At 43.5% G+C, this 27,150-nt stretch overlaps 1 protein-coding gene across 19 annotated transcripts in view; it reads left to right on the forward strand.

Annotated features, from left to right (window-relative positions):
- Positions 1-27,150, forward strand: part of PARD3 (par-3 family cell polarity regulator) — a 656,180-nt gene that overhangs the window by 192,449 nt on the left and 436,581 nt on the right. For all 19 annotated transcript variants that reach the window (XM_073581677.1, XM_073581663.1, XM_073581668.1 and 16 more), the window contains exon 3: positions 15,442-15,622. In XM_073581677.1, coding sequence (XP_073437778.1) covers positions 15,442-15,622 — 181 coding nt within the window. The remainder of the gene's footprint in view (positions 1-15,441; positions 15,623-27,150) is intronic.

Genomic DNA, 27,150 nt, shown 5'->3' on the forward strand with positions numbered 1-27,150 from the left:
CTTTGATGATTCCACACTCCCAGAGAGCCCAACCAGGGATTGATTTCCTGCTACGCATGTACAAACTTTTTTTTTGTGTGTGAAGTTGCCGGATTAGCAGGTTTAACACACATGGTTGATGGAGCAACTGCAAACCATTAAATGACTGTGCTGGAGACTGAACATTAGCAGTTTGATTTGCTCATTTGTTTTATATGCTATCATAATGTTTTCACTGCAGTTTCCCTTAAACTGTGAAAATTAGAGAGCACTGGCGAGGCGTTAAATCCATCGTGGCAAACTGTACTTGACTATGTAGAAAACGTGGGATTGTCACAGATCCCGAACACACTAGGAAGATTGCTCAACAGGAAATGTATTGGTTGACCAAGTAGGAAAGTATTTTTTTTCTTCCTTTTATTGCAAGATCTTTGAACCCCTTAAGGTTATTAATGTAGTCCCAATGTTTGTGTTCATTCACTATTCCCAGCAAAGCCAGAGATGTGGAAGTATGGCCTCTGTGCTCAATAAGTATTAAGGAGTCTTAAGAATACATCCACATAGTTCGATTTCCCTGTGAAAATCACTTACTTGGCTGATATCCTTGCTTTATTGCACTACTGAAAAATAACTCAGCAATGCACTCTGGGAAGAGGAAGTTCCAGTACCTATAGTATTGGCTGAATAGCATACTGATGAAATGCAATAGTCAGCTTTAAAAAAAAAAAAAAAAAGTGCCTGGCAAGTTGTAGAGAATTGGAACAGAAACTGGACACTTCCTTGACATTTTATACTGAAAAAAAAAGAGGTATGGCTTTGTTCGTAGGGCAGGTACGGTTTAAGCAATTTAGAATTTGTCAAATATATTTATATAAATACGGTGTATGTATGTGTGTGTGTGTATATATATATATATATATATATATATATATGTATGTGTATATATATATTTATTTATTTGTGTATATATGTATATAATATATTTATAATATGGCCTCTATTTAGATACTATATGTCTGCATCATTTCTGTGAAATAATATATGGTTGACATGGTTCAAGGTACTAAAGAAAAAGGCAACGATTCTCATATCTGGTAGCATGTCTAAAGATTATTGCTTTATATGATGTCATTAATAACTCAACAGGAAGACAGCAAAATCCCTAATGATTCTTGGTTTATCTCCCTTACCAGACCTGTCCCATATCTCCTTTTCTGTCATTCTGCTGAATTTATACTCATGTCTTGTGCACTGTTAAATGCCCTTATCTCTGCAAACTGGAAGAAAACCTAATCACCTTCTATAAAGATAGTGTATGAATTTAAAAAGTTGCTATTTATCTCCTTGGCAACAAAACAAAATTCTGCAGAATCACTTATACCGACCTGTAATCTTTATTTCATACCTAATGTCGTTTATTCTGCGTATGTATTTTAATAAGTTTAGCGCAATTTTTTTTTTCTTTACATGCACAAATAAAGCTAAAATAACTGAATCTATAAATCTTTTGGGAATTAATTTTGTGTATTATAGAATGTGTTATGTTTATAAAATAAATATGAGCACCAGATTCTGAGCTTGTGATTGTACATGCCAAATCTTCCTGTGCCTCATGAGGTTCATTAATGCCAGGCAGATTTTATTTTTTTTCTTTTAAACAGAAGGGCCCAAATGTGAATCCTTTGAAATGCCCTCATCCCCCTTTCACACAGCAAATGCTTTCATGCTCTTTTTGGAAAGCCATGAAAAGTTTGCCCCTTCCCTCCGCTACTACTGTCAGTGGAACAAAGCTGTTTTGTGCCATCTGCCGGTCTGAAGATGTTTTAAGATGCTCCTAACTTGATGCCGCAGATGGTTTCCGTTTGCTGCCAGTCCAAAGCTGTACCTAGAAAGAGATTCTGGTGTCTTATAGATATTGGTGCTTTGTGTATTTATTTTTTTGATATTTCATAATCACTTTATAACTGTATGCAAAATGAAATTAAATCACTTTGTACCCATATTTACCATTTTAAAACACTCTGCCCGGTAGTTAAGGTTTCCTCTCACATCATCCGTATCAAAGGTTTTCCTAAATATGACCCCTAAAAATAGGCTAAGAAGGTTTCCTATTGCTGCTTCCTTCAACGATCAACTGTGGTCTATGGACAAAGCAGCTGCATTTAGTCAGTACCCTGCAGTGCCCCTACAGGTGAAGCAAAGCATTACATGGTGTCCACTTAATTCAGAAACAGTCATGTCCTCCAAAGAGAGTGACGTCCTATATCTGCTATTTCATAAAGTATAAGAAATAAAATGTCCTCGTTTTTTCAAAATTTGATACCCCATGATAAAAAGAAAAGCGTAAAAAGCCAGGGTAACCACCATCATTAGCGGTTCAGCTCTGACAACAGTAGGCAACAACTTGATTTGTCCTGCTCTTCATCCCCAAGCAGAGGAAAACCATCTGCAAGGGGATAATTTGTAAAATCTTTTTCTTATAGTAAAGTGTACAATGTGTTTCAGCCTGACCTCAGGGCCTTCACCAGGTTCAATTAATCAGTTAAAGTGACCAACATATAAATGGTAAAATGGGTTATTGTATTGTTTATTTATTGCCTATTTATCTGTTTTGATCATTAGACACATTTGTTTATGGTAAATCTTTTGCTTGCCCATTATGACTATGTGTTTGCGACTTGGTGTTTTATTGGACCTGATGAAGGCCCTGTTCAAGGGCTGAAACTTGTACAGTTTTTTACAGTACAAAGGATACATGTTGTAACCACATTGTGGAAGTTTTTCTACCACTAAGGCTGTGTTCACACGTAGCATTTTTTTCGCGTTTTTTCACGGATTTGCCAATAAATTCGCTAAAAAAATGCTTAAAATAAGCTTCCCATTCATTTCTATGCATTTTGCACTTTTTGTGCATATTGATGTATTTTTTACCACAAAAAAAACGCTTTGCGGCAAAAAACGCAGCATGCTCATTAATTTTGCGGATTTTTCCGCATTTCGGGCTCTTTCTGTGTGTCTGGAACAGCGCCGGAAAAAAACGCATAAAAACCGCACAAAAAACTTGCGGAAAACGTGCAGAAAAAAAAAGTGCGGTTTCTGGGAAGGAATCCAGTTTTTATGCAGAAATTTTCTGCATACGTGTGCACATAGCTTTAGAGATCAAGAGATGCTCCAACAAAAGACATTTTGTTTATCCTTCCTCTGAGATCTACGAGACACCTGTTAGAGGGTTACCTTTGGTTCACAATTTGGCTTAAAGGGTTATTCTCAAAATAAAATTATTCCCGCCTCCCTAAACATTCCTTTCCTCCATTCATGATATATGGGATTGCCGAGTTGGAAAATCAGCAATCGGGGTTATTCCCTATTCCTCAAAAACGGGATCATTTTAATTTTTGGAAACAGCCTTTCGATACTCAGCAGCCTGTACTGTTTACCAAAAGGTGCACTACATGGCGTCTGGGCTTGCAGGCATCTCAGCCTTTCAGGAGAGCGTAAGTCATCCTTCTGACTTTGTGGTTATAGTAGTAATGAATCTACTCAAACATCCCTTTCCCCCCTTTTATTTCACCTTCGTCCCCTTTTTACCAACATTTCTCCAACTCATTTCCTTTCTAAGACTACAGTCCAGTAGTGGAGTACATAGTTCTAGAAAGGCCAATCCTGTTCACTAGGCAGACAAACTGGGAAATGGATCTCATCTGGGCTGCTGAATTCCAAAGAACGATCCAAAACCATCCATAAAAATGAAGGTGGTTTATTAGCGCGTTTCAAGGTCAAACTGACTCCTTCCTCCTTGACTTTGAAAAGCGTTAACAATAAACCACCTTCATTTTATTAATGTTCTGGATCCTTTTTTGGAATTCAGCAGCTCAGACATTTTCCATTTCCCAGTTTGCATACATACATACTGTGTTTGTGTGTGTGTGTGTGTGTGTGTGTGTATATATATATATATATATATTTATTCTACAGGTGGTTGCGTTACTCTCACACAACCCTACCAGGGGAGCATAGCCGCATTCATTCACTACATCTCTTGGATAAGACTCTATTGCGTTTTTCACATTTGTATCATAAGGAACTGGAATTTACTGCTAACATTTCCTTCCTTTTTCTTTACAAATCAAATTGTATCAGTGTTGGGATGAAAGAATCTGAACATAATGTAAGAAGAAGCTAGAAAGAACAATTTGGATTGTGTTGCACCAGTTTGAGCTTGTGTTTGATGTGAGCCTGGCTCTGTAGGGCCCATCGTAGCACGCTGTGCGTTAGTCTTTCCGCTATGGTATGGTAACGGTATGGCGTTGTTGCCTGTCTTTTGTGTGCTCCCACACGTGGTGTCCCTTCCTGTGTACAGGTTGATACAATGTTGTTGCTTTGTTGTGACTTAGGGAAGCCAAATAAACAGTTAGCATTGGCTACAATGTCTCTCCAGTCCTTCTCTTTTGTCTTATTTGGATCTGTTCCGTGTACTGACAATTGCTCGAAGATGCCACATCTGTCTCGCGGTTTTCTTTGATTACTTTCTTCTGTCTTACGGCTGTGTTCTCTCTGGCCGTTATATGTAAAACGTGTCTCATTGGCAATTCGGCTCAGATGGAGCAGATGAAGAAAGCATGTGGTTCTGGTTTGAGCAGTGCGTCTTGTTTCTTTCGCCCCGTTCTTCACTCTGTATCGGCCTCGTGAAGGAGCTGAGGATGACGCCCGGCGCTCGAGAGATGCTGGAACAGCAGAAGACTTGGATCGCACTGGGAATGGAGGACACGTATGTCTGTCAGGCTGATAAGTCTGACTCCCAGTCATTGCTGCCTCCTGTGGTTGTCAAACATCATTTTACATTCAAAATTGCTACTAATTCTTCGAGTCATGAATAATGCAACATTTGCCATCCTTCTCCTAAGATAGAGAAGGGATGACTTTACTGAAAGCTTCTTGTTTCCCCCCTCTAAAGTATCTCGGGTCTTATTAAGGTGGCCATAAACCTTTAGAATTAAAAGAATGTGTCATGCCAATAATGTCTGTGAAGTGCCCAGGCATTAATGGCGCTATAGGAGTGCGTAAAATAAATAAATGAAAAAAAAGTCCTATTGTTTAAATCTGATTTCTATGTTAAAGATATAGTTTATTTAATTATTAAATGTTTTATTTACATTTTTCATATCCTCATATTAAAACGAAAAATTGACAACTATTACAATACCTGGTCTTTAGCGCCACGTGAACATAGGCAGCAATAGACTGGCTCTGACTTGTATAGAAATATTTTATTGCCATGCTCTCATTTGGGCTAAGGTCATTGTGAAGGCAAAGAAAAGGGTTGTCCAGACTTATACACTGTGTTCCAAATTATTATGCAAAAAAATTTCCTCATATTTTCCCTAAATTACCTATATGAATTGCAGTCATTGTTATTTTCCTGTTATCTAATATTCTAGTATAATTGCAATGTTTTTTAACAAACTGCCCTTGAAAACAGTATATTTTTAAAAATAAGAAACACTCAAAATGCATGTTCCAAATTATTATGCACAGCAGAGTTTTCATCCTTTTTATTTTGAACAAAAAAATGGTCAATTGGGAAATTATAAGCATTATCAGCTTATTACAAAATGAAATCAAACAGTTTTCAAGTCAAAACTTTATTCTAGGTGATGATACATTTGCACATAGGACCCCTTGTTCGAAAGAAGCTTCTGAACTCTCTCGTCCATTGAATGTCAGTTTTTGGATGGTTTGTGCTTCCATTGTTTTGCATGTGGACAGAATACCCTCCCAGAGCTGTTGCTTAGATGTGAACTGCCTCCCGCCATCATAGACACTCCTTTTGATGATGCTCTAGAGGTTCTCAATGGGGTTGAGGTCAGGGGAAGATGGTGGCCACACCATAAGTTTGTCCTCTTTTATGCCCATAGCAGCCAGAGATGCAGATGTGTTATTTGCAGCATGAGACGGTGCATTATCATGCATGAAAATGATCTTGCTGCGGAAAGCACGGTTCTTCCTCTTGAACCATGGCAGGAAGTGCTGTTTTAGAAACTCCACATAGATTATGGAGTTCATCTTTACCCCTTCAGGTATCCTAAAGGGGCTGACAATCTCTCTGCCCATGATTCCAGCCCAAAACATTACTCCACCTCCTCCTTGTTGGCGCCTTAGCCGTGTTTTCATGGGGTGTCGATCAACCAGCCATCCTCCACTCCATCCATCTGGACCATCGAGCGTTGCACGGCACTCATCGGTGAACAAAACAGTTTGGAAGTCAGTCTTCATGTGCCGTTTCTGCTTGTGTGCAGTGGATAGAGGTGGTCGACAGGATGGCTTACGCACAGCTGCAAACCTCTGAAGGACCCTGCATCTTGTTGTTCGGGGGACGTTGGAGACACCAGCAGCTTCAAAAACTTGTCTGCTGCTATGACAAGGCATTTTTGCAGCCGCTCTTTTAACCTGACGCAATTGCCTGTTGGAAAGAGTTCTCAATTTTTCCTTATCAGCACGCACACGTGTGTGCTGGGACTCAGCTACATACTTCTTGATTGTGCGATGATCACGATGAAGTGTCTTGGCAATGTTGATTGTAGTCATGCCTTGACCTAAATACTCCACAATTTGTTGCTTCTCAGCAGCCGACACATCCTTTTTCTTTCCCATTTTGGCAAAACATGTAGGCTGCTTAATAATGTGGAACAGCCTTCTTTTAAGTAGTCTTGCCTTTATTTGGAAACACTTGCCAAACTAATTTGCACAGGTATCTGCAATTGCTTTTAGTGATATAAAGAGCCCTGACACACATCACCATCAATGAGTTTAAATGACAAAAAAATTCTAACCTTATCACTCCTAAACTCTTTTTGCATAATAATTTGGAACACAGTTTACTACATGTCTGCAGTCACTCCATGTGACTGCAGACATGTGAATCCTCACATCGCTCCCACTGCACACTGTGCGGATTTTCCAGCGGTGGATACACATGCTCAACCTCACTTAATACAGCTGTATTGACCGACATCTATAGCAGGAATGCGGCCAGAAGTATGCAAATCATATTTCTTGTTCGCTTGTTGGGGGACACAGATACTGTGGGTGTATGCTTCTGCCACTAGGAGGCAGTCACTAAGTGAAAAAAAGAGGTTAGCTCCTCCTCCGTCGTTTACACCCTCGCCCCTATTGCGGGCGAAACTCAGTTTTTTACTTAGTGTCCATGGATGCACACACGTCTGGTTTTGCTCCAGACTTTTTCTTTTTTTTTTATTCCCATGAAGATGAGACAGGGGCCACGGACCCTATTGAAAGGGTCCGATCTCCCCAAACCATCAACGGGCGAACACGTGTTGAGTATCGTCAACACGTATCCTCTCCCGCACCGTGGGACACAATGCCGGACTTAGCCCTGACCACCCCTAGGTATTGAAACCATGGGCTGTACAGAGGCACAAGACTAGTCAGTGCGGCCCCCACTGCTCCACCAATGCTTAGACTGCGGTGCTGCAAGGCGGCGGACCGTCCCTCTCCTCACCCCCTGAAGGGGTTAGATGGAGATAGGGTGCCTGCACCGTCCTATTTTGTCAAGGCCCCCTCACATACCTGAGCTGGGAAGCTGAAGAGGATCGTCAGTGAGGAGAGGGCCTAGGAGGGCTCCTGCGGCGAAGATCCGGGGATGGAGCCCTTAGCTGTCAGATGCCACCGGCCAGTGGCTGCAGAGCAGTGCGGAGAAGCCCGCGCCAGTAAGTAGCACCATTTTTTTGTGGCGCCATGGAGTTCGCTCCCCCCCATCGCGGGCAGGGGATAAATTGAGGCCGCGGCTTTAGCCGAAGCTAGGCCGTGACCGGAAGTTCCGTCTCCGGGCCGCGCATCACTTCCGGCGGCCCGCCCCCCAGGCCTGGCCGGCGGGGGATAAATTTAGTCCCAGGCTTCAGAGAGCGGCTAGGCCGCAGACCCAGAAGTACCGCCCCTGGACCGGTTTATATGCTGGCGGTCCACCCTACAGCTGGTGGCGAGTGATTTTTGTGCGGAGGCGTCCAGGAACGGGGGGGCACAGGACTGGGGTAAGTGCTGCCCAGGGAGACCACAGGGAACACGAGGTGCTACCTCCTTCCCTCCATCCCCAGCAGCGGTCAGATACAGCATGTCCGAAGAAGCAGCATGCATTTCTTGTCGGGCTGCGTTTCCGCGGGCGCAGAGCAAGCGATTATGCAAAGCCGGCGACTCCAAACGCGCCCAGGAGCCCTCACCTGCGACCGAACCCACAATGCTGGTGTGGGCAGACCGCAGACAAGGCTCGGGATTCCTGCTGTGCAACGCCCGGAACCCGACGCCTAACATAACCTCAGTGTCCGTCCTCCCCTGCGACCGCGACCAATATGCCAAGCCCCCCCAGAGTGGGCCCTATCTCTGTCACAGTTCATGCAATTGAGTCCCTTCAGGCCCCAGATGGGGGCAGGGACAGTGGCTCGCCGGCCTTAGAGGGGACCTCCACCTCACAAGAGCCTCTCGCCTGCAGGGACCGCTCTCTCTCCAGGCAGACCCGAGGGAAACGAATCCACACGGTGTCGCCCAGTCCATCCCGTGCCTTGGCATCCGTAAGTTCTGCTTCTCGCTCCCCGTCACCAGTGGTTGATAGCGAGCAGACTTCAGAATTCGACTCAGACGAGCCCCTTGACCTGGATACTCCAGCGTCACGTGAAACAGTGGACAGCCTCATAGAAGCCGTCAATCAGACCTTGGGGATAGAGGATGATCCCGCAGCGGCTACGGGGCATAAGGTGGTGTTTAAGCGAGGAAGCAGCCGCACAGAATTTTTTCCTCTCACCCTGAGTTTGAGGGCATAGTGCAGCGACACAGGGAACGACCAGACAGGCGTTTCCCCGGACATCCGTAAAAAATGGACACAATCTCTGACGGTGGATCCACCGGTGTCGCGCCTAGCCACTATAACCCTGTTATCTGGGCCTAGCGTTTCCTCTATTAAGGATCCCACGGATCGCCTCATAGAGAGCTCAGTGTGCTCAGTATATGAGGCGTCAGGATCAGTGCTCTCTCCCTCGTTCGCAGCAACTTGGGTAGCCAAGGCCATGATCTCATGGTCAGAATCATTAAACAAGGTCGTGCAGGAGCAAGAGCTACCTGCAGAAAGATCGGAAATCGCAAGTCAGATCGCGATGGTCGGAGATTACGTAATCAATGAGTCTTTGGATGCGGCAATTGCTCGGCACTTACGGCCGCTAATGCAATTTCTATCAGAAGAGCTCTATAGTTAAGGACATGGCATGGCCGTGGAATCTTGAAGCTGGATAAACTTCTCCGACTTCACAGGAGGAAAGAGCGGTTTTCTCCCTCAACAAAAGGTCAAACTGCCTTTTCGCCACCCTTTTTAGGCACGTTTTCGGCCTTTCACAACCCCTGGTGGACCACAGCGGCCAATTCCGCTGTTTCAAGCCGCCCCAACCAGGATAGGGGCGGCAGGTCTCAAAAGAACCAACCCATTGGGGAGAATGCGAACTCAACAGCCAGATCGAGGGGATCCAGATCCCAAAGATCGTCAGCCAAATGACTCGAGGCGCTTGCCAGACGACACCAGCAAGGTGGGTGGCCGGCTATTCTGGTTTCGCCGCGCCTGGTTCAGTGTCGCGCACGACGCATGGGCAAAGGAGTTGGTGGCCTCAGGTTACAAAATAGAATTTGTCAGATACCCTCAAAGACGTTTTTTTCTTGCTCGTCTTCCCAGGTTGGATACCCAGGCAAGAGCTCTGTTGGAGCCATCGAATCGCTCCAGCGCAATGGGATCATTGTTCCCGTGCCAGAGCACGAAAGGACTCAGGGCTTCTATTCCAACCTGTTTGCGGTTCCCATAAAGGATGGGTAAGTCAGAAACATCTGAACAAATTCATCAGGATCAGACATTTCCAGGTGGAGTCTTTCCGTTCAGTCATATCGGCCATGGAGCAGGGAGAATACTTGGCCTCGATCGACATCCAGGATGCATATCTGCATAGTCCCATTTTTCCTCCTCATCAAAGGTTACTGCGTTTCGCCATCAACGGTCGACATTGTCAGTTCGTGGCGCTTCCTTTCTGGTTAGCCACGGCTCCCAGAGTGTTCACAAAGGTTATGGCAGTTGTCATGGTCATACTGCATTCTTCAGGCATAGTCGTCTTGCCTTACTTGGACGACCTATTGGTCATAGGCCCTTCAATACGGGCACGCGAGGAAAATGTCAGCATCACGCTAGATACTCTTGCCCGCTTAGGGTGGCTGGTCAATGCTAAAAAGTCATCCCTTGTGCCAGCTCAGAGGATCTCCTTATTAGGAATGATCTTCGACACTTGCTGAGGGTTGGTAATTCTCCCTCAGGAAAAAGCCCTAGCTCTCCGGCAGGGAGTCCGGACTCTTAGCCAACCAGTCCCTCATACCATTCGTTTCTGGATGAGGATTCTTGGGAAAATGGTGGCAGCAATGGGAGCGGTACCGTTCGCCCAGTTCCATTTTCACCTCCTGCAGTACGCCCTCTTGGCAGCCTGGTATAAGAATCCTTTCACGCTCGATCAGCGGTGCCGACTGTCCTCTCAAGTCAGGCAGTCGCTCGGATGGCGGATAACCAGTTCCTCTCTGACCCAGGGGAAATCCTTCCCCCCCAGACCATTGGTTGGTGGTAACAACCGTCGCCAGTCTCCTCGGCTGGGGAGCGGTGTTTCGCCACCATACAACCCAGGGACGGTGGTCGCCACAGGAGACACGTCTCCTGATCAACTTATTGGAGATACGAGCGATTCGGCTGGCTCTGCAGCAGTTTCATCACTTCTTAGCAGGCCGCCCCATCCGAATTCAATCGGACAATGCCACGGCGATGGCTTACATAAATCACCAAGGGTGCACCCACAGCAGAGCAACTATGCGCGAGGTGGGGCACGTTCTTCAGTGGGCCGAAGCAAACCACTCAGTGATTTCGGCAGTCCACATCCCGGGTGTGGAGAACTGGGCGGCAGACTTTCTCAGCCGTCGGGGTCTTGTGTCCAGAGAGTGGTCACTACAGTCTGAGGTCTTCCAGCATATTTGTCAACTGTGTGGAACTCAGGATGTGAACCTGATGGCTTCCAGGGTGAACGCCAAGGTACCCACATATGTCGCTCGGGACAGGGACCCGCAAGCGATCGCTGTGGAGGCGTTGGTTCCGCCACTGCCACTACTTCCGAGAGTTATCAAAAATATCAGGACGGAAAAGGTTCCGGCGATTCTGCTGGCCCCGGACGGTCCCGTCGAGCGTGGTACGCAGATCTAATGCAGCTGCTCGCCAACGTTCCTTGGCGACTGCCAGAGCGCCCAGATTTACTTTCTCAGGGGCCCTGTGTTTGACGGCATGGCCGTTGAATCTTGGATTCTAACCCAGGCAGGGTTCGGGAGCAAGGTAGTGGCTACAATGGTTAGCGCCCGGAAGCCTGCTTCAGTACGAATTTACCACCACACCTGGAAGGTGTTCTTTGCTTGATGTCGAGGTCACGGTGTTTCTCCGCTGAGATTCTCAATCCCCAACATCTTGGCTTTTCTCCAGTCGGGCCTAGACTTGGGCTTGGCCCCAAGTTCCCTCAGGAGACAAATATCGGCCTTATCCGTCCTGTTCCAATGCAGAATTGCTACCTATTTGCAGATGAAGACTTTAATCCAGGGAGTCTCCCACTTGGTACCTCCCTATAAGGTGCCTATGGACGCCTGGGACTTTAACCTGGTCCTAAGGGTTCTGCAGGAAGCTCCATTTGAAACGCTTCAGGATATCGCCTTAAGGTACCTTTTCCTGGAAAGTGGTGTTCCTAGTGGCCATCACTTCTATCAGGTGGGTTTCAGAGCTGGCGGCCCTATCCTTCCTCACTTTCCATAAGGATAAGGTGGTGCTCAGACCAGCCCCTCCTTTTCTGCCGAAAGTCGTGTCCTCATTTCACATTAATGAGGATATTGTCTTGCCTTCATTTTGTCCAGCACCGGTGCACCATATGGAAAAGGCTCTTCACACGTTAGACCTGGTAAGAGCCCTCCGGAGGTACATGTCGTGGATGGCGCCCTTACTTCAGACGGACACGCTGTTCGTGCTCCCTTAAGGGCGCAGGAAGGGACTCGCTGCCTCAAATCGACCATAGCCAAATGGATTCGTTTGACTCTTCAGGAGTCCTACCGCATTAGAGGCACGACGATCCCAGCAGGGATCAGAGCGCACTCTACTCGGGCAGTGGGCGCCTCTTGGGCGCTTCGGCATCAGGCTTCGGCGGAACAGGTTTGCAAAGCAGCAACCTGGTCCAGCCTGCACACATTTGCCAGACATTATAATAGTCATGCTCAGGCCTCGGCGAATGCGAGCCGGGGTAAAAGGATTCTCCAAGCAGCGGTGGCCCACCTTTTAAACAAGAGGTGCATGTAGCTTGGATTGGTGAGTCAATCTCCCCCCCAGGGACTGCTTTAGGACGTCCCACAGTATCTGTGTCCCCCAATGAGGCGAAGGAGAAACATGGATTTTTGTGATAACTCACCGTAAAATCCTTTTCTCCGAGACGCTCATTGGAGGACACAGCACCCACCCCATTAGCCAGTTGGCTGTTTTTATTTAATTAATATGCATTTATTTATGTGATATAAGAGTGGTCCTTTTCTGGACATGTTGTACCTGTATTAAGGCTGATTTTATTGTCCTACTGCTTTGGCACCCGCAATAGGGGCGAGGGTGTATACGACGGAGGAGGAGCTAACCTCTTTTTTTCACTTAGTGTCAGCCTCCTAGCGGCAGAAGCATACACCCACAGTATCTGTGTCCCCCAATGAGCGTCTCGGAGAAATGGATTTTACGGTGAGTTATCACAAAAATCCATGTATTTGCGGTTATAAGACTACTCGCTCCCAGTGCTTGCAAATCCTCACAGCGTGCCGTGTGCGCGGTGCGAGGGTTCAGAAGTCTAAAGTCAGAGGGAGTGACTTCAGACATGTAGCTTAAGGCTAGTCAACCCCTTTAAGCTATAATCACATATTGTGAATGTTGGTTCCTGTGTTATCTACTGTATATATAGTTGTTACTATTAACTGTAAAGGCCCGTTACACATAATGATGTCCCAGTGATCCCACCAACGATCCGACATGTATGGGATTGCTGGGACATCGTTAGGCTGATCACTGGTGAGCTGTCACATAGACAGCCCCTCCAGGGATCAGGACCAGCGAGCAAGCTGGTTTCCAATGTGAACAGTGGGTATCCAAGAGCCGCGCGGCTCCTGGATACCCGCTGTTTACATTGGAAACCAGCGTCCAGTGTCGCTGATCGCCACATGCAGTGATGCATGCTGGTCAGCGGGCGACCAGTGATCAAAAAATGGCCCAGGACGATGGAGCACGATCAGCGCTGCCCGGCAGGGGGGCCGGTCGCTGATCCCCCCAACCCGTCACACACATCAATCTCGCTGGCGAGATCGCTGTAGCGTCACAAAATCAGTGATCTTGCTGGTGAGATCACTGTGTGTGATGGGGCCTTAACCCTGTCTGTGATGATAATAAAAGTGCTGAAAAGTCGTGTGAATAGAACAGGAATTATGAGTCTAATGTGGAGCGTAGTGGCCATTGAGAAAATTGCATTTTTTTCTGTTTTTAATTTAGATAAAATATTTTTGTCTTTTTTGTTATCCCTTTCAATCTTGTAACAATACCCCTGTAAATCAGTGCCGGTATTTTGCATTGTGTGGTTATAATCTAGTCCTGGAAGTCCAGTTGCTGATTTTTGCCATGTCCTGGAATGCTGTCTAACTAAACATATTACTGTACAGGACAAATTTCACTTAGTCTTTTCTAGCCTGGTCTCTGTCTTTCCATAATTTCGTTCTTACAAGAAAAAATGATCACATTAGAGCAATTTTGACTAGTTTCGCTGTCCAGCTGCTTATTCTCATGCTCATATGTAGTGTATGCGACACTGCAATTATTTCAGTGAACCAGACTGCAGTAATTCTTGTAAAAGTCTATTATTTCTCTAGATGATTGGAGGAGGAGTAATCAATGGTAGCATTTCATGGAGTGTAACATGATTATTGCTATGCTTTTATATTGTGGGGTTTATGCGCACAGTTACAGGATGGATAAATGCTTTTCACTTAACAGCATGATTTAAAGAGGATCCATCAGCTCTACTGACATGTCTAGGTAAATACTTGAATTTTCCAAGAAATACCAATTCTGTAGCATATTATCTTTGCACTGTGTAGTATATATGTTACTATACAACTTGTGAAAGGGATGTGTCCGCACACAACCAGGATTGATACGGCAGTGCACTGACTAACAGCTGACTCTGTGTTACATGAGAGTCCTTCTGCACAGAAATCTCTTGAGCTGTGCTGAAAGAGTAAAAGAGCCCGAAAGGGAGCTGTTATGAATGGGTCACCGAGGAGAAAAAAGCAAAACAAGCTAAGTCACAGAAAACCAGAGAGGTTGGTAACTATGCAGATTGCAGTTCCCTGATCCTACCACACAACTAGCAGCAGCCGTGGAGCGTACCTACGATGTTCCTAGACGCTTCGTCACAGCCGGAGGACTAAATAAGCCTGAAGCATAAGGAAGAATGTTATCCCCTTAGACCCACTATGAGACCTTTTATCCAGCCAACCAGTTCTCTTGTTTTGCACTGATGAGTTGCAAAAACCTCTTAACCCTTGTTTGTAAACGGAGTATCTTATCTTGTTTGATATCCAAAGTCATTTGGCAATATGGATCTAAATGGTCAATATAGATTTTTATCTTTTCTAGCAAGGAAGAATACAGTGCCTAGATGCTAAGTGCATATTTAATTTCCCAGGTCCGCTTTTAAAGGACCCGATGTTCCTGTGGTCACCACTAATCCTGCACATAGCACAAATGACTGTTAGATCCAATTACTGGCCTCAGCAATGATGCTGGCATGTATGACCTTTGATCTCTAAAGCCAGTGATGTACTCAAAGGGACCAGATCTAGGACCGGTAGGGACCACCTGAGCAGCAGCACTAGGACTATGAGACATTTGAAAGGTGTATTATTTATTTTTTTTTTTTAAATTATACTATTACATCGCCTGCTGTGTGCTGTGGATTTTCAGCAAATTCCCTCAAGCCCTTGATGTTACGTAAATTATGGTGGGAAGCGACTGCAAAAATCATTAAAATTCAACTACATGTTTGTGATATGCGCGTACCGAGCAGTTTTTGGTAAGCTGGTTCCTCGAGTTACAGTAATGCAGTTTTTCATGTATATAAATCTTTATATGGTAACGTGAAACGCGCGTGTATTGGACTTATGATATGCTTCATGTGGCGATCAGGGTTTCCCTTATAGCTTTGTGTTGGATTTGGTAGCAGCATCTATTGCCTTCTGGTTTATTGTTTTGCTCGTGTTCTGCATCTTGTCGGCCTTCTGCTCGCCATGCTTAGAATTTGACAAGTTTTTGTTTTCTTCCATCAACAGCTTGTAGCTATATACGAAGAACAAGATCCACATCATGGGGGAGATGGCACGAGCGCGAGTTCTACTGGCACTCAAAGCCCGGAAATCTTTGGCAGTGAACTTGGAACGAACAGTATATCAGCTTTCCAGCCGTACCAAGCAACAAGTGAAATTGAGGTCACCCCTTCAGTTCTGCGATCAAGTAAGTAACATGTAATTATTTCATAGAAGAACTTCATGTCACCAACATGAAAGACATTTCCTATCCTGGCAGAAGAGAAATAATCAAATGTAGTTGACTCCAACTCTTCAAAGTTTTACCGTATAGATTAAATATTAGGTTTTGGAAGTTCGGGCTTTTAGATCTGGTGATTTTTGCTTATTTTTATCGCTTGCACAATTTTCTGAATTAAATGTGCATTGGATTATATTGTTCATTTGACAATCTCTTATGGCGTCCAACCACAGGTGTATTCCACTGTGAATAAAAGAAAAGAGAGAAAGGTCCTCCAATGAAGGTTTTAAAAACATTATTTTATTCAACGAATGGCAAGATAAAAAATGAGATGGCAAACCATACAGGAATGAAATAGAAAAAACAAACAAACCCACTGAGTGATAAAAAAATTACATCAATTCTAGCACATGAAAAGAGCACACAAAAAAAGATATAGTATGCAAAAAATGCATGAAGTACTTAGTGCAAAAAAGTTCCAAAACGGTATACCAAAAGATATATCTCATATCTCTAATGATGTATATAACTAACATAAATACAAAAAAAATCTTCTCCTTTAATAAAGTGCAAAAAAAGTTATATGTCAAAACACCATGGGCTTATTATGTTGGTTCAGGATACCAAAAGCAAAATTATGCACATGAAAATTGCTTATACATTGACATTGCTCAGTTTCCCATGTCTGGTCTCCTCAAAGGAAAAAACCTTTAAAAATGAAATAAATGATGTGAATAAATAAGAGGACCAGACATGAGGGAGTGCATCTCATGGTTATAAAAAAAAGCACCCCTTCTAAGGAAGATAATTATCGAAACGCGCGTCAGGGGGACCCTGGGTGAGATTCTACTCTGGTAAATATAATCTTTATAAGCTTTTTATAACCATGAGATGCACTCCCTCATGTCTGGTCCTCTTTATTTATTCACGTCATTTATTTCATTTTTAAAGGTTTTTTCCTTTTTGAGGAGACCAGACATGGGAAACTGAGCAATGTCAATGTATAAGCAATTTTCATGTGCATAATTTTGCTTTAGGTATCATGAACCAACATAATAAGCCCATGGTGTTTTGACATATAACTTATTTTGTACTTTATTAAAGGATAAGATTTTTTTGTATTTATGTTAGTTATATACATCATTGGAGATATGAGATGTATCTTTTGGTATACGGTTTTGTATACTTCATGCATTTTTTGCATACTTTTATCTTTTTTTGTGTGTTCTTTTCATATGCTTCAGTTGATGTAATTTTTTATCACTCAGTGGGTTTGTGTGTTTTTTTTCTGTTTCATTTCTGTATGGTTTGCCGTCTCATTTTTTTATCTTGCCATTCGTTGAATAAAATAATTTTTTTTTAAAACCTTCATTGGAGGACCTTTCTCTCTTTTTTTTTTTTTTTGATTTATTTGGTTTCATGGTCCTCCGTGTTATAACCTTTATTTTCTGGATATTAGTAATCCACTGTGTACAAAGCAAAGCATAGTCCAAAGTGGACAACCCATGCTTTAAGATGTTTGTCATATGTGGGGAAGAAGTTTAGGCTAGGGCTACACGGAGACTGAAAGAACTACGGTGGTGTCAAAGCTGATGCGGCCAAAGTCCCTTGTAGCCCTAGTTTAAAGAATACATAAGTGAGCTGTCTGCTTTGGACTATGCTTCAACAGTAAGCTAATCAGATTGTCCCACTTATAACCCTTAATGATTACGCATTGCTTGTTAAAATGAACGCCGGTCCCTCAGAGCCATCAGGGACCATCGCTGGTTGAATCCTCTCCTATTCCACTACACTTGGTTATGATTGACTGTCAAACAGACAATCCCTTACGTGTTGCGGCTGTCGAACAGCCGCTAGACATGCAGCCGCGGGGACTCAAACATATTTTTTCAAGCATGCCGAAGACACACTGTTGGCACACGAGCATTCTCGGATAGCACCTTATCCCAGCACGTTCGCTCATCACTAGTATCTAATTATACACAAGCCTCTTTTTGATTATTACATATAAAGAGAGCGACTCACCAATCAAGCTTAATCTCACGAAAAAGACCCAGCCTGTTTTTCCAAATACCGCACGGTTTAAAGAGACTCTCTCAGCACAGAATGACTGTTCAAACCAAGTGCAGACACTCTGCTTTGCCAAGCTATTAAATGCACCTTCCCACCTACTTGTTTTCTCTCTATCTCCACCTCCTTCTATTTTGATTGACAGCTCTCCCTTTTTAGAGCCAGAAAAGGGCAGAGCTTGATGGAAAACAAGTAGCAGAAAGTTGGACAGAACTGTCTGGCCACGCAAAAGGGTACATCGAGCGCCTGTGCTTGGTTCGGACAGTCATTCTGTGCTTACAGTTCCGTTGAAACTGGTTTCTGTGAAAAGCCACAGCGTTCATTGATATTAGCAAGACGGTCAGTATGGTACATTGCCTATGACCGAGGCAGCACAAACTATCGACAGGTTCCCAAACTTCTTTACACTCGCTTGGTTGTAACGTAAGATAGAAAAAAGTAAGTAAGGATCCATGGAGATTAAAATGATCACTTTGTTTTTCCCATGATGTCAGTTTTTCCTCTAGGTCATCCACGCGAAGTAATAAACTATGCAGGAATCAGTAAATGTATGTTGAATTAATAGTTAATGGACTCTGAGATGATTGAGGGTTTTGCATAAACAGCCTGAAGTGACCCGAGTACATAAAGCTCGGCGCTAGTGGGAGAGGTCACAGCGGCTAAAGAGGGACATTTCCAACAATGTAGATTCAGTCGTAGGCAAGTGAAATAAATTACATATTTTTTTTTTGTAATATTTCCTTCTTTCATTTCTAATATTCTGTCCAGACTTTCTTCTTTTAAGGACCTCTTGCTAATTTAGCAGAACACAAAAGCCTGGTAATGTGTTCGGCATTATGAGGACATTTACGTAACCAGCATAATTTAGTCTGAAAGAGCCGGGAGAAGATGCATCTGAATGGCGTAAATACACTGTGCCGTTAATTATAAAGGTCGGCTTAGATTGTGTAGTACAGCAAGCAGCGCTCATTGTACATAAGACTTTGATGACTGAGTTTGAAGGACTTCAATTTGGGTCCATGCTGTATCTTTTAATTGGCTATTGGGAAAATTTTTTACATCTGTACATCCAGCTGGTCTCATAATGGGCTGACGAAATCCCTCCAGATCAGGCTTACTTTTTATAAAGAGCTTTTGAGATTCAGCATTCAGAACAAACTTGGAAAATGCGTATAAAGGAATATAATAAAGTTGACATGATTGCAAAAATCACCAGTTCAACAAGTATTTCTATCACCAAAGTTGTGTTGATGTCTTATTGAGGCATGCAGTCATAGCCGTTATGAACCATACTGCACAGAACCGAGGCCAAGTGGTTTTACCTTGTTTCACTTGTACAAGATGATTGTCCAAAACAGTTTTGCAAAACTGGGGTATCTCTATGTAAAACCATTCATTTTGAGCAAATAAAGAGTGCAGCACCTTGATACACCAGCCACTTCAGTAGTCCCACAAATCTCTTCCTACCTACTGGTATCCTCAGCAATTCTTCTGATTAGTAGGTTTGGTGTGAAGTCAAGACACTTGGCCTACTAATCAGGAGAGATGCCGATAAGCAAGAAGATGTTCACAGGGCTCTAGGCCACCAGCCACTTACTACCTATGTGGCCGCTGAACCAGAGCCGTACGAATCTCTTCCTACCTACCATTATCCCCAGCTCTTTTTCTGATTAGTAGGTCCGGTATGACATTATTGTTGTGGCACGACGTAGACATGACGTTGCACTGGACCTACAGTACTAATCTGGAGAGATGCCGATAAGGAGGACTATATTCACAGGGCTCTCGTCCACCAGCCATGTACTACCTATGTGGCCGCTGAACCAGAGCCGTACGAATCTCTTCCTACCTACTGATATCCCCAGTTCTTTTTCTGATTAGTAGGTCCGGCGTGATATCATTGCTGTGGCATGACGCAGATATGACATTGCACTGGACCTACTGGAGAGATGACGACAAGCAGGAAGATATTTGCAGGGCTCAGTTCCACCAGCCATGTACTACCTGTATGGCCACTCAACCAGAGTCCTGCAAATCTTTTTGCTTATCTTTAGTTTAACTGTGTCACATGCAATCACTATGTATACGAGTCCAAGTAGGGCCGCCATATTGTTGTCTGTGCTTACTTGAACCAATCTGATCAGAGAAAGGCTTAAGTTGTATAGTGCGCTCTCTTTGTTGTTTGTCTGCATTATAGTATTACACATGAAGACGAGGAATAACCACATCTCACAATATTATACACTTTTATAGTTACCTAAAGGGGAATATTATTTTTGTACTCTACACTGCAACAATAATGGACCTGTTCCTAAGTAGCCGTGCATTGTCTAAGTAAATGCCAATATACAGTGCTCACCTCTCTGCACCACCAAGTGTGTCTACATTGGGCACACAAATATCAAATCGGGATCAAAGTAAATCCAAGTGCCATTCATCAGACCAAGCCGTTGCTCTATGAGAGGAAGGAAAGTCAGCAGATGCAGTGCGACGCCTTGAACATTTCTCTGCTGGGAAACTCTCTCAGATGGTCATGTGGATATTATTTTTTCACAAGTACTACCTGCCTAAGCTTTTGTTTGAAGACCATCTACATGCCATCATAGCAATGTCATTTCCAGGTGGCACCAGTAGTACTTGCTCCAAAAAATTGTTCAGGACTTGTTTGAGGAAAATGCCATAGAATTTAAGGTGATGACTTGACCTCAAAATTCTCCACATCTCAAACTGATCGAGCTGCTGTGGGACATGCTAGAAAAATAAACCAGATTCTTGAATGCCTCGTCAAGACCAGCAATTTACTGCATTTAAGGGATCTGCTGCTAATGTTCTGGTGCTAATTACCAGAAGTCACCTCCAGAGGTTTTTTTGGAATCCAGGTCTTGATAGGTTGAAGCCATTTTAGCAGCATGAGGATGACCTACACAATATTATGATTTGTGGGCTTACCTAGAAGAAATGTAAGATACTAGAAAAATAGTGGTGACTGGGGGCCTAAGTGCAAAACAACTAAATAAAAATAAACCCCACTGATACATTTTTTTAATATTAGATATGCATTAAAAATGAAGAAATGGCGCAAAAGATAAAAATAAGTAATAAGCCAGGACTCCATGTGAATCAAAGACAGGTGGGGGTCCATATCACTCTATGGCATAGGCAAAAAAAGACTATAGACTCCTCCTATTAAGCTCTTCCCGCTTTGGAGCATGACACTTTAGCAAAAGTTCACACAGTGTAAACTGGCAATATAAGAAGACCTGTATGTCCACTACCTTGTATCACAAATACACAACTGGATGCAAGAAATAGGTGGAAACCGTAAAAATTCCACCTCATTTAATACGTGATGTAACTCCGTGTTAACTTCACATGTTGAGATGGATCCTTGAAGCCTTAGGTCTGTGGTTGGCATACGGACCCAGGGCCTTGGTGCAGCAAGCAGAAAGGCACACAGGAAGCGAGGATTAAACACAGACCGGAATCTCATGATTGGCAGGAGTGGCACCCAGCAGGGATGGAAACAAGTTGCAGCACACCAAACAGAAGTTCAGAGTCTCAATCCCAGGACACAGGTGTATGTCTAAATGGGCCTTAAGTATATCTCGAGAGATGATGTCCAGTACGGGCCACTTGAAAATCTCGACATGGGGTCAGTGGACCCAGGTGAATAAAAAGTAGCTCTGGGAAGTTGTCAGGAGAAAGCTGGAAGGCGCTGACAATGAACGCACTGTTGCTCCCATGGGCCCTGAAGAGATGGAACTCTGATACACCAGAGGTAATCCATTCAAACACGGGGAGAACATACAAACTCATTGCAGATGTTTTCCTTGATGGGATTTTAACCCAGGACCCCAGCACTGCAAGGCTGCAGCGCTAACCACTGAGGCAGAATCCTACAATATTAGAGTTGGAAGTTACATCCAGGGCCATCGTGTCCAACCTCCTGCTCAATGCAGGATTCACTAAGCCATCATAGAATCCTAGATTGCAAACCCTTGTTTGCATGAAATATCTATTATTATTGCACCCGTTAGGGTTGTTATTTCTGGATAGACAGCAAAGTTTGAAGGAGCTGTGACTTCAGACCGATAAGGGTACGTGCACACGGTGCGGATTTAGGTGCGGATTCATCCGTGCGGATTTTGTACAATCCGCAGGTAAAACCGCAGATCAAAAGACCTGCGGATTGCTCTGCGGTTCTGCCCTGCAGTTTTTCATCTCCACAATGGAGGAGATGGCAAACCGCAGCGGAATCCGCAGAAAGAACTGACATGTCAATTCTTTCTGCGGTTTCAAAACTGCGGAAAAATCCGCACCGTCTGCACTGCGGTTTTTGATTCCCATAGGGAATAATGGTACTGTACACCTCAGCAAAAACTGCTGTGGACCCGCAGCGGCCAAATCCGCTGCGGAACCGCAGCAGAATCCGCAGCGTGTGCACACACCCTAAATCTCATGCCAATTAAAGTCTTTGTACATACATCAGCGAGTTTTTCTCTCTTGTGGCCCCTTCAGTGTTTCTGCTTGTAACTAGCTGTGTGTTTCCCTGGTTGTAGGTGGGTAGTTCACAGCTGATGATTGTTAAAGCAAACTGATGTTTATTCCCTGCTGAAATCGGAAACACAGGGATCAGGTGAAAATTGGCAATCCTAATGAGCAATTTGGCAGATCAAACCAGATGTCAGGCAAATAGGAGTCCACAGTTTGCTAATGCAAGTGTTTGTCTCTCTGTAACAAATCTGAGACCTTTAAAGTAAAAATGACGCAGCGGAGTCTGGGGTTTTTCTTTCTTTATTAGTTTTCTTATGCACCGCTACTGTATACAAGCTTCTCGCTGCATGGCTTTTCATATTGCAGTTATTTATTCACATTGATTCTTTGGGGATAAAATCTGTTTAGAAACACATTTCGTACATTTCCAAAGAGAGAAACAATCTCTTCCGACAGCACAGACTGAATGAAACGCTCCCCGGATTCACAGAGCATAATGCAAATACAAAACTGCTGCCGCTCTTATCCCGTATGCCGGGGCTGCGGTGAATGCCTTATCTTTCCAATGGGTTCTGAGAAAATAGGGAATGCTTTGATCGTTCATTGTTTGCGGGTTTATTTACCACCTATATATCAGATGATATTCCCCTTACTTTGCTCTGTATAGTATTAGAAGTCAGTAAGGCGTCCTAAAGCCAGCAGCGAGCAAAGCCGCTACATATGTACTGCTTGTAACAGTTACAATAAAGACGTCTATGCTAAAAAGTAACCATACTTGCTTAGTTATGTGCCTAATATTTACACATGTTCATACTCTTTTAAGGGCCTGTCACACTAAGTCCTGTTTCACACATCAGTTTTTCAGCATCAGTCAAGATCCGCCGATTTGCAAAAAAACGGATTTGCCATTTTTCTTTGCGGATCCGTTTTTCCCCCCATAGACTTGCATTATCGGCGGATCTTGACGGATGGTCATCCGTTGGATCCGATATTTTGCGGATCCGCCAAGATTTTGGCATCCGCTGACATCACTTGATGGACACTGCAACATTTTTTTCAACGTCGGAGCCGCATTTTGGCTTTTCCAGGAGATTTAACCCTAAATACCGGCAAAAGATTCTCGCTCTTTTTTTTCTCTCTCTCTCTCTTTTTCTCTCTCGCCCGCTCCCGGATACCGCGACATCGCCGGTATTTTTTTTTTCCTTTTCAGGCGCGGTTCCTTTAACATTACAATATCGGCGGATCCCAGCGCACCAACGGTCCGGTGGCTCCCATTGGTGTTTCGTCAGCCACGGATCCGTTTTCCGCCATTTTGGCGGATTTCAACTGACCTGAAAAACTGATGTGTGAAACAGGCCTAAGCGATATCGCTGTAACGTCACTGGTTTTTGTGACGTAGCAGCGATATTGCTAGCGATATCGCTATATGTGATACTTACCTCTGACCGGCTCCCCCGCTGATTATCGCTGATCACGCGAGAACAGCCTGGGCCATTTCTTGTCGTCAGCTTCCTGCTGGGCTTCCTGTGGCGCCGACGAGCGACGCGTGGACACGGGCAGGAGGACGTCAGGATCGCCTCGTCTGACAGGTAAGTAGCGATCCCCGACTCCTGCGATGTCGCTGGTGAGATCTGCCTGTGTGGCAGCTCACTAGCGAACACTTAGCGATTCACCAGAGATCCTGACCGCGTCATATCGCTGGTGCATCGCTAAGTGTGACAGTACCTTTAGTAAAATATTTGGGGGGAGGTTCAGTCTGTTACCAGATGATTTAGGTAGGAGTGATGTGAGAGAATACACTGGAAACGTAGTCTATGTATCCAGTGTGTTCATAAGGAAAAAGCTCTCCTCACCCTTCCTTTCAATGACTGACGGTCTGCGATGTATGCTATACAAAGAAGCCTGCTGTCAATCACTGAGAGGCGCAGGCAAAGCGTTCCCCCCAAATAACGTATCCAATGTATTTTTTATCACTCCTGTTCGCTGAAAAGGAACCAACAAAAAAAGTGTGCAAAGCAATTGCAAAAGAGTAAAAAAAAAAAAAAAAAAAGTTAATTGTTTTTTTAAATAATGTATCTACATCCAACACAACAGACACACAAAAAATGTTAGTGGGTGAGCCAGCAGGCAGTCACCATAACAAATTATCTCCAAACACCACAAAGGGGCAAAATATGGAGGAAAAACACGCATTCACACTCACACGCATTCACACTCACACGCATTCACACTCACACGCATTCACACTCACACGCATTCACACTCACACGCATTCACACTCACACGCATTCACACTCACACGCATTCACACTCACACGCATTCACACTCACACGCATTCACACTCACATTCACGCTCTCGCACACATTCACACACACATTTACACTCTCGCACACATTTATACACACATTTACACTCTCGCACACATTTAGACACACATTTACACTCGCACACATTTAAACACACACTGTAATATATATATATATATATATATATATATATATATATATATATATATATATTTTATAATGTATGTATTTATAAAAATGTGCAGTATTAAGCATACATGTTATATAGACTTGTGGATTTCAGTACCAGAATGGTATAAATAGGAGTGAAAGAGAGTTTGTAATTGGATCACCCACCAGACACCCGTTTCACAATTGCTTAGTCAGGGCTGAACAGTGCAAAATATATATATATATATATATATATATATATATATATATATATATATATATATATATATATATATTTATAGTAGATTGGTCTTGACTCTATATTACGCTGCCCTTATAGGATGCTCCTAATCTGTTGACAATTTTAATATAAAAATATTCTCTGTTTTTGAAAAGCCGTTTTCACATACTTTTTTAAGATAATAGATGAAGGTCCCTTGTTTAAATATATAAAAAGTGATCAGAAAATTACATCTCTTTCTGGAGGACCTGTAATACTTATTTTTTTTTTTTTTTTTAGCTGAGGTGGTGCTACAGGGAAAATGAACACTTGATGCCAAGTCTAAATCTAGATGACCTCTGATTGCTGAGATACCTAGCAGGATACCTGTGATCAGTGTATTTTCAGTGCACGCTTCTAACAGAAGGGAAAGAAAAGTCGATAACCTGTTGTAGATTGTGTTCTGTTTCTGAACTACAGATATGGTGCCTGATGGTCACTATTTTAATGCTGTTCCACAGAGCCATGTGCTTAGAGCCTGTATAACGGCACATGATGTCCCAGCGTCTGTGTACTACTGAACCATCGGGCGCTCCTTGTTCATTCAAAACACAGTGCACATCTGGTTCCATATGAGCTGGAGCATATGATAGGCCTGCACCATCCCATTCTTGTACTCCGCTGGGTACCTGCTGGCAACCTACTAATTGATCTGATTGATTGTTGCAAGCCAGTTCATGAAACTTCTTCCCGTCTAAATATTCCACCATCACCTGTGAGTGGAACTATGTGCTTCCAACTTTGTTCGGAGAAGGCCTTTTTCTGTACCCTATGACTTTGTCCAAGTGCACAAAGCAAGATCCATAAAGGCATGGTTGGGGGGGGGGGGGAGTTTGGTGGTGTGGAACAAGTTGACTGGCTGTATATAGCCCGGGTCCTCTTTACTACCAATATCTGACCTCACAAATGCTCTTCTGGATGAACTATCCAAAATTCTGACACACACCCTCCAAAATCTTGTAGAAAGTTGTCCCAAAAGAGAGGCAGCTGTTATAGCTGTAGATGGGGACCAACTCCTTATTAATGTCAGTATAATGGTAGGTCATAAAAGCTCCTGCAGGCTTAATGTGTAGGTATTACATACATAAATAAATATATATATATATATATATATATATATATATATGTATTTTATTTTTATCATTTTTTTGCTTACATGTCATGTATCCTCATTTCTTATTTTCGGTCAGATTATATTTAATCCCTTGGCATTAGAGCCTTATCAGCACCGGTGTGTCTCTCTCCAAGCAGCCATGCTATATTGTGTCGAGCTTTGGCAGAAAAAAAATTGGCTGTGAGCAGCTTTCACTGGTGTCAGCTACAACCAGTTGATAAAAATCTTGTTAACTGCCGAGATCTCCAGAAGGGGTTTAGTCGCTTTTTCTGGCGCCAGAATAGCTTTGTGTTTCATTGCCTGGCCTCACATTCATGATTTGCTATTAGCCTCTTCAGGGATGGAATTCGGAATAATGAGCCTAAATGAAAATAAGTTGCAATTATGCCATGTAAAAAAAATACTCAGGTAAACCTCCATGCTGATCTACAAAGCATTGCACTTTTAAAAGGATTATCTCATCAAAAAAAAATTACCTATTCATTGCATCAAGTTCTGTGTTTCTGCATTATTTATTAATTTTAATCTTTGGCGATGGTTTTTTTTTTTCATAATTTATTAAAAAGGGACCATTTCAGACTGACACACACTTCCTATCAGGAAGCGTTACCAGCAGGCTCCTTATCAGAGGCAGGATTGCAATGACAGATACCACCGCTATAAACAGCTAGTAATACAGGATCTTCCAATCACAAGTAACTTCACAGCTCACCCTCCCTTCAAAATCACCTTTGCACACACTCATTAGATGCTTCGATACAAGAGATAGCATCTGAGTCAGTCTTAAACTGCTAATGTACATGTGGATTTTCTGAAGGAACAAGAAGTTGGTCTGAAATAGCCCCCAGTCTATTTTAGACCCATAGTCTGTGAATGACCGGCCTCCTCTTGTCTGAATTTTCAGCAGTGACCTGTCATTCACAGACAGGGAGAAGACCCCGTGTAAAGCCCAGCCCCTGAGAAGCAGAATCTAATTAGCAGGAAACTTCAAAGGGAGGTTAATGAAGAACAACAAAGGGAAATTCTTCACCAATAGTATCAATTTAATAAGTATTATGGGCATGTTTTTTCCCTATATT

The sequence above is a fragment of the Dendrobates tinctorius genome, unplaced genomic scaffold, assembly GCF_039654945.1.
Source record: "Dendrobates tinctorius isolate UK_male_01 unplaced genomic scaffold, ASM3965494v1 ptg000070l, whole genome shotgun sequence".
NCBI classification, from domain to species: Eukaryota; Metazoa; Chordata; class Amphibia; order Anura; family Dendrobatidae; genus Dendrobates; species Dendrobates tinctorius.